The sequence below is a fragment of the Ursus maritimus genome, unplaced genomic scaffold (assembly GCF_017311325.1).
Source record: "Ursus maritimus isolate PB19 unplaced genomic scaffold, ASM1731132v1 scaffold_12, whole genome shotgun sequence".
Lineage (NCBI taxonomy): Eukaryota > Metazoa > Chordata > Mammalia > Carnivora > Ursidae > Ursus > Ursus maritimus.
Genome location: NW_024423564.1, coordinates 30,928,341 through 30,941,125, shown reverse-complemented (window position 1 = coordinate 30,941,125; position 12,785 = coordinate 30,928,341). Strand labels below are relative to the sequence as shown.

The window sequence follows — 12,785 nt, the reverse complement described above, 5'->3', positions numbered from 1 at the left end:
ATAATGTTTGATCATATATCTGGGAACCATAGCCTAGCCAAGTTGACACATAAAATTGAGTGTTATACCACCCAAATTAAGCATGAACGTCAAAAAAATGACATGTGCTAAAAGGCAGAGAGAAGAAAAAAACTCATTTAGAAATTGAAATGAACTCAGTATTACCAGACCTGTGAGTTGGAAAAAATGACCAGAAAAGATGAGACTAGGGGAGTAGGAGAGACCATATCATACAGGGCATTGCAGGCCCTGATGAGAACACCCCTTACATTATGAGTGGTAAAGAGTCATTAAAAGGTTTTAAGTCACTTAAGATGTTTGCTCATTCATCTGCCCTCTTTTTCATTCTGTCCCTTCTGTCAACCAATGTAGTTTGTGTTGAATTGACCTTGGATTGGCCTAAGATATTTAGCATATCCAATCCCCTTGGCACAGCAGGTAGCTCAGGGACAGACCAATATAACACAGTATGACCAATGCTGGAGCTTCAGAAAGAGAAGGTGTCCTTTTTTTTGCTGGATTTGCTAGTATGACCATATGATACTTAGAAACTGCTGCAACCAATTTGCTATCATAGGACATGGCAACCTGAAGATAAAGCCGACTCAGAGAGAACAGAACTGCAAGACAGACCTTGGTAACAGATTATAATTTCCATCCTGGATCAAGCCATAACTGAAACTAGACTACTCCTAAAATGTTCAGCTAAGACAGAAAATTCCTATTTGATTTAAACTTGCAATATGCATATGCTTAACTAATACATGTAACATGATCACATTTGCATTTTAGAAAGCTCATATTTAGTTTATAAGGATAATGGACTGCAAGGGGCAAGCCAGGGAGAACTGTTAGGAAATTGACCAGTAGTCTACTTGAGAGATGATATTGGCCTGTACCAGAGCAGTGGCAGTTGGGGGCAGAGAGATGATGGATTTAAGACATAGTTAGGGTAATATACACAGGAGTTGGCTGTGAGGAGAAAAGTATGATTTCTAGGTTTTTGGATTTGAACAACTGGATTGGGGGCACCATTAATTGAGGAGACCAGACTGGGTATAGGGATTGTCTAAGAAACATCCACAGAAGGTGACAGATGGAGCGTTGGGTATATGGGTCTGAAATTCAACAGAAAGGACTAGGCTGGACAGAAAGGACTAGAGAGTAAATGAAGTTATTTAGGGAGAAAGATGAAATATCAATATTGAAGGAACAGGCAAAGGAGACTGAGGAGTAGCTAGGGAGGTGGGAGGCTATTCACAGATGTGCAGTGTTGCAGGAACAAGAAAGGATAGGGTTTAAGAGGGCCAGAGTGGTCTGCAGCAGTGAATCCTAAGAGCTAATCCTGAGCCTGACGGGGCTGAGATGTTTCCTTCAAATCCAGAACATGGATGGAGATCTTTAGAGATCTTAGCATAATACCAGGCAAGAACTCCAGATTACAGAGGGGTTGTGTGTATGGGTGAGTGTGTGTGTGTGTGTGTGTGTGTGTGTGTGTAAGTGGAGTTATCAAATGAAAAAACTCTTTCAGGATTTCACTTTGCTGTAAAATTTTGCAAAACTTCTGGGCTAAGTCATCAGTTCTTCCAGTTGCTAATACTGGCATATTTAGTGCCTCTATCCACTCTCATGTCTAAATATCATCAATAAGCTACACATCTCAGATGTGTATACCTCTAGCCTCTTCCCTAAACTCCAAGCTGACTCTCCAGCTGTTTACCCAACATCTGAAAGTGAATGAGCATCTCAAACTCAAATGTGTCCTCACCTTCCCCCCAAGCCTGCTCCTCCTGGAGCCTTCTTGACCTTAGTGAGAACACAAAAATTTATTGACCTTCTGAGTAAGAATCCCAACATATTTAATACTGTTCCTAGTTTAGCGTATAAGAGTTACTTCCCCAAAGTGTTAATCACAGCTGGATTGCAGTATTAGGAAAATGTGGCAATGCTGTTTATATACATCTACTATGTTATAAATCTACTGGAGATCCAAAGGGATCTGCTTTTATGGAATTTGAAACAAAAGAACAAGCAGCAAAAGCTATTGAGGTAGGTCCAGAACCTATAGGAAAAGTAATGAAAATTAGGAAGTATTTTAAATAGTAACAAAACTTTTTTTTACTGATTTTACTTCAGTTTCTTAACAACCCACCAGAAGAAGCACCAAGAAAACTTGGTTTATTTCCTAAGACAGTAAAAAAATAAGCTCCTTCGTGCCCTTAGAATAGTTGGCACATTATTATTTAATATTAATATTTAAGCAGATGTAGTTGAAGTAAAGTAAGAACGAATGGTAGCATTGTTACAGAAAAATAAGTTACAGAAAAAAGACAAAGAAGTAAGGCAGAATGAAGAAGGAAGACAATATCCAGACCAAAGAGTCAACTATGGGCACAAGCATGGGGAACATCTGTAAAATGAGAAGAACCAGGACCACATCTAAAGGCCCTGAAGTAGAGATTACTAAACCCCAAAAGCCACTCTCAAAGGAAAAGAAAAGAAAGAAAAAGGGGAGGGGGGTTAGAGCTGAAGTATCCAGCTTACCTTAGCACAGGGAAGAGGAAGAGCAGTACCTCTGAAGATGCAGAATACTTAGCTCCCAGATGGAATGTAGAGTCAACGGCTCAGAAAGACAACATTAAAAAAGAAGCTTCAGAAGTTTCCAAAGACAACAAAGGTATACACAACTTTAAGGTTAGGATTAAATAAATAAGGTTTTCTTATTTCACTTATGTCTTTATTTCTTGATATATCATTTTAAGATTTATTACTCTCTACTGTAGAGGAAAAGGATATAAGAGATGTAAAATATGGATCTCTCTTAATGGCAAAAAGGAAGCATAAGAAAAAACATAAAGAGGGGTGGAAAATGGGAGATTATACCATTAACAGTACTGTCAAAGTAAGTCGATGATATAAATTCTATTGTTGGCAATTGGCACATTCCATGGATTCATTCTTTTTTTAATTTTAATTCTTTAATTATTTATTTGAGAGAAAGTGAGTGAGAAAGAGTGAGAGAGTGAGAGAGAGCATGAGCAAGGGGGAGTGGGGGAGAAGGGAGGAGCAGGGAGCCTGATGCCCTGCTGTGGGGCTCGATCCCGGGACCCTGGGACCATGACCTGAGCTGAAGGCAGATGCTCAATCGAGCCACCCAGGCGCCCCCAGGGACTCATTCTTGATTTCTTACTTTGTCTCATGTCTCTTATATACTCTGTTAGCAAATCCTCTTGGTCCTGCCTTAAAAAATACATCCAGAATCTGACCATTTCTCACCATCCACTGCCAGCACGGTGATCTTCTATGTGAAATACTGTAATAGGTCTCCTTATCTCAACCTTTGCTGACCCTACGGTCTATTCTCAACATAGCAGCTAGAGAGATACTTTGAAGAGATGTAAGGACCTCAAGAACAGATGATGAGGAGTGTATTCCCAACAGCAGGAAAGAGGAATAAAAGACCAAGAGAAGATCAAGCACCCCTTCTTCAATGAAGGAGGAAGGGGCTGGGAACTCCAACTCAAAAGAGTGCAAGGCAGGCAGGATTTAGAGTTAGGGGCTAACTACTCTGAGCAGCAGCTGCCATAGTGATCACCAGGAACCAGGCTAAGACATAGAGCTAAGTGCTAGGTGTGAGCAGAACAAACCAGCCAAAGCCGATCCTGGTGCTCTTGTTCTGTCAGTCTTAGGATCTTGCAGACCCTTCTTTCCAACCCCTTTTGGATTTCACACTGTAGCAGTGTGTCTCTAACCACAGTTAGACCTGGATATCTATTTAGGTATCTGGAAGCCTCAGGTCTGGCCTTGGCTTCTAAATTCCTAGAGATGTTAGGCCAGACTTTAAATTTTCCTTGGTCCAATATTGTACTAGTCACCACAGACCCCCATGTTTAAAATCCATGCCTTCCTCCTCCCCAACTCAACTCGCCTCATCCTAGCCAAGTGGAAAGGGTGGTAACCCCTGTCCCTTGGTTAACTGAGACAAGGAGTTTGCTATGGACCTTTCCTAAGCTTGATGATTGGACCAAAACATGGAAGCCCTCCAGTGGCCACAGAAGTTGTAGAACCCCAAATGCTGGGGCGGGCTTTTGAGGCTTCAATAATCGCAGTACTAGATTCTATTATTATAGAACACTCTGTCTACTGAGAACTCCAGCTTATTCTTTGAAGAACCTGTGAAGAAACCCTATGAAAACAGTACTGATGAAATTCATTCATGTGTTTTGCTGTAGGTTGTAAATTTTCATTGCTGTATGGTATTTCATTTTATTAACCCCAAATATTACCCCCCAAATATTGACTGTTGATGAACATACTGGTTGTTCCCAGTCTGGCATAAACATTATTTTACATGTTAAAAATTAAGTATAAAGTGGCACCCTGGTTCTCTGGATTAAACCATTATCCTAACACTATCCTTACACTGTTACTTCTCTGACCTCATACTTGCTGCTTTGTGGCTTGGTTATTACATCCAGCCATACCAGACTCTTGGTACTCATCAAACATGCTGAGTACAGCCTCTTGTCACAGAGTCTTTGCATTGGCTATTCCTTCTAGCTAGAATGTTCTTCCTCAAGATCTACATAAGGCTCCCTCCCTCCTCTCCTGTAAGTCTGCCTCCATGTCCCGTCCGTGAGACCTAGCTGACCAAGTGTTTAACATTCCAAATCGCTTCTCTAACACTTTCATTCTCCTCTATCCTTCTCTACTTCTTTTCTTCATATAATTTCCATGTATAAGTATAACATTTGGTAAGATCACAGGACACAAGGTCAATGTACAGAAATCTGTTGCATTTCTATTCACTACTAATGAAGCAACAGAGGGAGAAATTAAGAAAGCAACCCCATTTGCAATTGCACCAAAAAGGATAAAAAATCTAGGAATAAGATTAAATAAGGAGGAGAAAGACCTGTACTCTGAAAACTATAAAACACTGATGAAAGAAATTGAAGATGACATAAACAAATGGAAATATATTCCATGCTCATGGATTGGAAAAACAAATATTAAATTGTCCATACTGCCTAAAGCAATCTACAGATTTCATGCAATTCCTATCAAAATGCCAACATTTTTCACAGTACTAGAAAAAATAATCCTAAAATTTGTATGGAATCACAAAAGACTCCAAATAGCCAAAACAATCTTGAAAAAGGAAAACAAAATTGGAGGTGTCATAATTATATATTTCAAGTTATACTACAAAGCTATAGTAATCAAAACAGTATGGTACTGGCACAAAAACAGACACATAGATCTATGGAACAGGATAGAAAGCCCTAAAACAAATCCATGACTATTTGGTCAATTAATCTTCAACAAGAGAGGCAAGAATATGCAATGGGAAAAAAGAAAGTCTCTTCAACAAATGTTGCTGGGAAAACTGGACAGCTATATGCAAAAGAATGAAACTGAACTACTTTCTTACACCATACATAAAAATAAACTAAAAATGGATTAAAGACCTAAATGTGAGACCTGAAACCATAAAAACCCTATAAGAGAGCACAGGCAGTAATTTCTCTGATATGGGCAATAGCAACATTATTCTAGATAGGTCTCCCGAGACAAAGAAAATAAAGGCAAAAATAAACTACTGGGACTATATCAAAATAAAAACTTCTGCATAGCAAAGGAAACAATCAACAAAATTAAAAGACAACCTATGGAATGGGAGAAGATATTTGCAAATGACAACCTGATAAAGGGTTAACGTCCAAAATATATAAAGAACTGATATTAACTCAACACCCAAAAACAAATAATCCAATTAGAGAACAGGCAAAAGACATGAACGGACATTTCTCCAAAGAAGACATCCAGATGGCCAACAGACACATGAAAAGATGCTCAATATCACTCATCATTAGGGAAATGCAAATCAAAACCACAACGAGGTATCACCTAACACATGTCAGAATGACTAAAATAAAAAACACAAATGTCGGTGAGGACTTGGAGAAAAAGGAAACTGTGCACTGTTGCTGGGAATGCAAACTGGTGCAGCCACTGTGGAAACAGTACAGAGGTTCCTCAAAAAATTAAAAGTAGAACTACCCTATGCTCCAGTAATCACACTACTGGGTATCTAGCCAAAGAATAGAAAAACACTAATTTGAAATGATATATGTTTATTAGATATGTTTACTGCATTATTTACGATAGCCAAACTATGGAAGCCAGCCCAAGTGTCCATTAATAGATGACTGAATAAAGAAGATGGAATATTAGCCATAAAAAAGAACAAAATCTTGTCATTTGCAATGACATGGATGACCCAGAGGGTATAATGCTAAGCAAAATAAGTCAGAGAAAGACAAATACCATGTTTCACTCATATGTGGAATTTAAGAAACAAATGAGAAAGGGGGAAAAGAGAGAGAGACATCCAAGAAACACACTTTTAACAATAGAGAACAAACTGATGGTTACCAGAGGAGAGGTGGTGGGGGGATGGGTGAAACAGGGAAAGGAGATTAAGAGTAAACATTGTGATGATCATCAAGTAACATATAAAATTGTTGAATCGCTATATTGTACACCTGAAACTAACAACATTGTATGTTAACTATACTGGAGTTAAAATAAAAACAATAAAAAAGTTTAATTCAATATATTTCATTATATTTATGAATTAGTCTCCCTCCCCTGGCTAGAAGGAAAGCCCAAGAAGGCAGGTATAGGCTGATACAGCCTAAGTGCCTACAATAGTGTCTGGCACATAGTGTAATATTTCTTAAAGCAAGGAACAAAGGAAGAGGGGAGGGAGGAAAGGAGGAAAGAAGAAAGAAATTTTGCCCTGAAGAGGAAGAAATAATAGGGTAGTAGACAGCATTAAGGAAAGGATTTTCTAATATGAGAGAAATCTGGACCTGTCTCACTGCTGAGGAAGGGAGCCAGTAGTGGCTGAAGATACAAGAGAATGGGCTGAACCAAGTGAGAATGCGAGAAGACATGGTGATAGGATTAGCACTGGACAAGTTTAGGACTGCAAAGAGCAAATTTAAACCCTGGTAAAAACTGTATCAAATCCCCAGCAAGAGTGGACAGGCTAAAAATTATACATGGGATTTATACTGTTATGCAGTAGTTGGTTCTTGAGGTCCTGGGTTTCCTTCTGCATGACTGGACCTGGTTTTGCCTTCCTACCAATCCTCCCCACTCTGCCCCAACCCCCTTGGATGAAATGAATTAAGGATGAATGCTGGTCACAGGCCTTTTGGCAGGATCTCTGTTGGTGGTGCTGGTCTGGTTCTTCTGTTTTACATTTTGTTTTTCTCACAAGTGGGAGATGAGGTCATTAGCTGTGATTTAATTGTGCTGGTCGTGGAGGAATTTGAGGTGTAAAGAGAAAGGAGGTTGGATATTTTTTATGGTAGAGAACAGGAGAGCATTAGGAATTGCTGCTGTGGTAAAAGGTAGAGAAATCTCATTAGGGTATCATGGAAGGATTAAATCTGGTTAAGGTTAATGATGTGCATTTGTGGTTGTCGGCATCTTCACAACTGCGTATTTTGTGACAGCAGTACTCAGCAGCCCAGTGCAAGCATGGAGTTTCAATCCTAGGGTGGAGTTTTAGGGTTTTTTTTTGGGCGGGGGGGCAGTTAGGTGAGATAGAACAATGGGCAAGTTATTCAAGGCACCAAAGTATCTTGGCTGAAGTGACAGATGATGCAATCCAAGCTCAGTAGGGAAAATATAAGGGGACTGACAGGAATAAAATAGAGGGTTCCATGTGATTATCAAAATTCAGTGGGTATAAAAATCACCTTGGAAGGGCCAGATCCTGAAGTTATTTTCAGCAGGTCTAGGATGACCCTGAGGTTATTTTCAGCAGGTCTAGGATGAAGACCAGAATCTATTCTCGTAGATTGATTCTGATTCTGCTATAAGAGGGCCATAGACCATTTTTTGAGAAATAGTGGAGTTGAAATTATAGTGAGTTTAAAGAAGTGATATTTTGAAAGCAGATGAGACACACTGAGAGAATACTATAGGGATAGGTGGGTACAGTGTGAGATGACTAATTTATTATCTCCTAGGTGGTACAGCCTTAAATGATGAAAGGTTCAGGGTGTACCCAAGGTGGTGGGTGGCTGAAATGGAGAGTGGAGTAGAGGTGAACATCGCCAAAGGTGAGGTCAAAGTACTGAAAGCCTAGGTAATCCATGTGGACCTTGAAGCCACTGTGGATGATGGCAGTATTTGGGACAGAGAAGCAAAACTGTGAGCAAAGTTCAAAGCCATTGGCAAACGAGGGGGAGGGAACTACATGTGGGTAGACAAAGCAAGGACTTGGAGTTGAGGGGGTATAACTGGCTAAGAGTTTTTACACAATGGTGGAGAGATGGAATTGGCTAACATTGAGGGTTTATTTATTTACCTATATCAATCCATTTTATCCTCACAAACTTCTTCTAAACTAGGTGCTATTTTTGAAAGTAGGTTCCATGCCCAACACGGGGCTCGAATTCATGACTCCAAGATCAAGAGTTGCATGCTCTACCCACGGAGCCAGTTGCGAGCTCTACTCACAAACTTCATCTAAAGTAGGTGCTACATTTTATTCCCCTTCTATGATGAGGGAACTGAAGCACTGAAAGGTTAAGCATCAACCAGCATCTCACAATTCTTATCCACAGTGCTACACCGCCTGATGTAAAATGGTAGTGGCAGGTGTTTTCATACATTTCAACTGAAAAACCCCAGCGGATTTTGGAGAACAATGGAATTATTTCTTCAAATTTCATTGGCACTAAAATATTTGTTCTTCAATATCCAGCAAATGGCAGCACTAAATAACAATTTCATATTAAGTCATCAAATAGAAGCAATCTGCTTGTGTCAAGACTTCTGTCTAATCCATGCCTTAATGATTTCTTCAGCAGCATCCAGTGTACTGTCTTTCTGTAAATAAATGAAATAATCTCATTATATATCAAATAAATTCAAGATGAAGTAAATATTTAAATATAAAAAATATACCAAAGTCAACGGATCGGGAAAAGTCACGTAGTGATTTGGGAACCAAGTGCTCTTCAACACCTGATAACTTGAGCAGGGCCCAGTTGGGCTCTAGCCCATCCTTGGCCTCCGCAGCACTGAACCCCAGAGTGTTCATTGGGGGATCATGCCTTCTCAGGAAACAAGCCATTGAAAGCCTTGCCTGTATATAAAGCCACAACTGGAGAAGCATGGGCAGAAACTGGAAAATGGCATCCGTAGCATCTTCCCTCGCCTTGGTGGTCTAGTACACAGGTCCCAAGCTCCTTAAGGAACCGTTCCAGCAGTAAATCAAACAAACCAATTATTTCTAATGTTATATCCCATTACTGCCTGGCTGGAAAAGTGAATGAACCTCATAAGAATTCAATATTAGAGGAGCTAGAGAAGTGTGACACTGATCACTACATCATACTGTTTTGTGATACTGGCTGCCAATTTATTGCTACTATCCTGACACTAAAGAAATGCACAAATCGACTGGCATGCGGCCAAAAAGCATCACCAAGAAAATGATCGACAAACTGTTAAATGCAGTTCAGACTAAAAACAGTTTAACCTGATCCCAGCCAAAACCACATCCACCAGTGCGGACACTCTCACTATTTATAACCACTGGAGCAGCCCAAGCAGCCTGCAAAGCCAAAGAAGACCCAGACTCGTAAATGACACTGATGCCAGCAGTGAGTCTGAAGGATGTGCTCATGGGACCAATATTTATTATTTTTGCTTTCTTGCCTCTCACCTCACCCTCTTTTCTGCATAACCTGACACCCCTCATGATGTCCAGCTATAAGCTTGGGAGATTAAAGGACTGAGACTCAATCTCCAGTTGGGGTATTTGAATGTCTTTAGGAAAGGAATTTGTAAGGGGGAAATCCTTTCCATTTGAGAAATTGCATGATATTTATTGACTGTGTTTACTGCCAACATTTATATCCAATGCTAAGATTTCTGAAAAAATTATTTTTCATTGCTGCTCAGAAAAGTTTACTGAAAATATTAGTTCACTAAAAGCATTAAAATCTGCAGTCTCTCTTCTCCTAAAATGACCTTTACAAATATGAAGATGATTCTTTCTGACACAAAATCATGGTGAATGGCGCTACTAGCTGGCATTTGCCTAATTGAAAATAGGCAAGTTGAGCAAATTACAGCTATCATTCATTCAATTTTGGATAGTACTCTAATGAGTTGTTCACTTTAAAATAAAGACAGATTTTGGTAAAGTAGAAAAAATATAAAACATAATAGCACTAAATGAAGATTTAAGTGAATATCTGATCTCAAGAGAACATTTCAAAGTAAAAATGAAAAGGCAGAACTACAAAAGGAATACGATCAAGTTAATATATAATTATGGAAGCAAATCAGAGTATAGAAGAGCTTACACAGAGTAAGAATCATGTGCTCCTCCTCTCCCTACTCCTTCCTACAATGCCCACCATCCCCCAAGACAACTTTTTGTGGCAATTTCTGGTTTTAGTTCTAGTGGTTACCTCCCAGATCTAAATAATACATTTAGTTCTATTTCCTTATTTATCACCTTCAGATAAAATTCAAAATTCTCTGCTCTGAATGAGGAAAAATTGTTCATTCACACTACTATGCCCATTTCCTTCAATGTTTCAGTTACAATTACTAATAAAATTCATTTGCTTTTTGAATAGGCAATACCAGCAGATGGTATAAAATTAAAATGACAGAAAAGCAGTGAAAATCAAGTTCTTGTTTTTCTCTTCTGCTTTTTCTACTTTTTTTCTCTTCCCTCTCTACAGAATGATTTACTTGAAGAGCCATTAGGTGGAGCTGAGTGAAGCAGGTGTCTACATATGGAGGCAGGTGGAGCCTGGGCAGCCTAGTGCAGGATGTAGCAGCCCGAGTGGAGTGAAGAGGGTTTCTAATGTGGGTGGCATGAGGTGTCGGTGATGGCAGTGGCGATGTAGACTGGAACAGTATGTCAGAGTCCAAGCGGGGTAAGCCAGCATCTGTATGGCGGGATGGCTCCGTGCAGGGTGTTAGAACCTAGACAGGATGAGGCAGGCAACTGCCAACATAGACTGGCATGGGCTGTCAGAGCGTATGAGGGGTGAAGGATTCCATGCAGTGGGTGACAGGGCAGCCCGGTGTGCAGTGTTGGAGAGTTGGAGGAGGGCATCTCTGCAAAAGGTGACAGCAGTGGCAGCCTGGTACAAAGTGTCAAAGGCTGAGTCGGGTAAAAGGCACGCATCAGTGGTGGTGGCTGGAGGGGCAGTGGCACATACAGAGGGACTGATTAAAGAAGTGATTCCATGATGAGAGCCAAGGTTTTTTTCACTGTCAAAGAAGGGAGTTACAAATACGGAAAATCCTTGAGCACAAGCCCTTCAAAATGTGCAAGTAAATCCACAGGAAAAAGATCCCAGAAGTAGAATTTCTGTGTTAAGAGGTATGTGCATTTACATTTGGATGGAAATGGTCAAACTAAGCATTGTTAAGAGATATTACAAATTATAGCCCCACTCTTAGAGTATCTTACGGAAATTTTTAGTTGTTTGGCTGTTTCCAAATTAATAAAATCTTGTTGCAGTTTGAATTTTCATTTCTTGTAATATGACTAAAGTAGGACATCCTTTCATATGTTTGAGAGCTGCTGAGAATTTTACCCATAACCATTGTAAAGTGCTGCTTTTTGGCTTATTTGGCCTTAAATTTCACCTGCTTTTTTTCAATTTCCATTTTCTTGGCATGTTTTGCCATCCTTTTATTTTTAGCCTTTCCAAGAGGTTGAGTCAGCTCTGGTAACTTTCCCTGGAGACTTCTTGGTATTGCTCTCCTATATTCCAATATTGAGTGTTGATGGAAATGGGGTGTGTCCACATGGATCCTCTTACCCCACCCCCATGAAGGCTTTGGTCTTTTTGTGTAGATGTCAAAGGATTGTTTCTTTATCTTTTAAGTCCAATATATCTCAGTGTTAATCGTTCTGTGACAATTTTTCCTGGACAAGGCACTCCTTTTCAATTGCTAGATTTACCTGTTTTTGGGTTTTTTAATGGAAAGCATTCTTAAAGTTATAAAATTATTTTCAGGTTCCATTTGTTTCCCCCACCACAAGATTCTACATATTTCACTTGTTTTCTGCATCCATAATTTTTCTAATACTTTAAAAACCTTTGTTCCTCTCCACTCTTCTTTGCTTACTTTTCTCAATCCTTAAAATGCTTACGGAAGTATTCAGCGTTCTCTGTGCTGTTTCCAATGTCACTACCAATTACCAATAGCTTGATTTTTTCCCTTCAGTTTTGTACCTGAGCTCTGAGAAGTTGCCATTTTATCTTCTTATATTATCTGACAATATCTTCCCTGAACTTTTAAAATCTCTGCTTCAATCTCATTTTAAAGGTTTTGAATTTGAACTATCGATTTTTATTTGCTCTATAGCAACACTTTTCTGGCTGAATGTTCTCTGACATTTGGTTTTCCTTGTACCTTTTCCTTTCTCCTAATAGTGTATTTTTATAGATTCATAGATTCCTTTTCATTAGTCATTTTTGATTGAATTACCTTTGTAATCTACTGCTAGCATACCTACTGTTCCTATTGTTCTGGGTAATGAACATGCTATCTACTGACTTTGTCTATGATTTGAAGATGTATCTGCAGATTTGTGTAAGTGAGGAGCCAGGGAGCACTAGAAGACAACAGAAATTCTCCCTGGTCCATAGTAAAGTTTAATATGATTGATGTGGACTTCAGTGGTGGGGAGGGCTTTGGTTTTGGTTTTGGTTTTCCTC

At 39.4% G+C, this 12,785-nt stretch overlaps 1 protein-coding gene across 5 annotated transcripts in view; it reads right to left on the bottom strand.

Annotated features, from left to right (window-relative positions):
• Positions 1-8,014: 8,014 nt before the first annotated feature.
• The window catches only part of KYAT3 (kynurenine aminotransferase 3), a 57,537-nt gene continuing 52,766 nt past the window's right edge, over positions 8,015-12,785 (bottom strand). For all 5 annotated transcript variants that reach the window (XM_040627066.1, XM_040627067.1, XM_008690628.2 and 2 more), the window contains one exon: positions 8,015-8,913. In XM_040627066.1, coding sequence (XP_040483000.1) covers positions 8,851-8,913 — 63 coding nt within the window. In that variant the 3' untranslated portion in view covers positions 8,015-8,850. The remainder of the gene's footprint in view (positions 8,914-12,785) is intronic.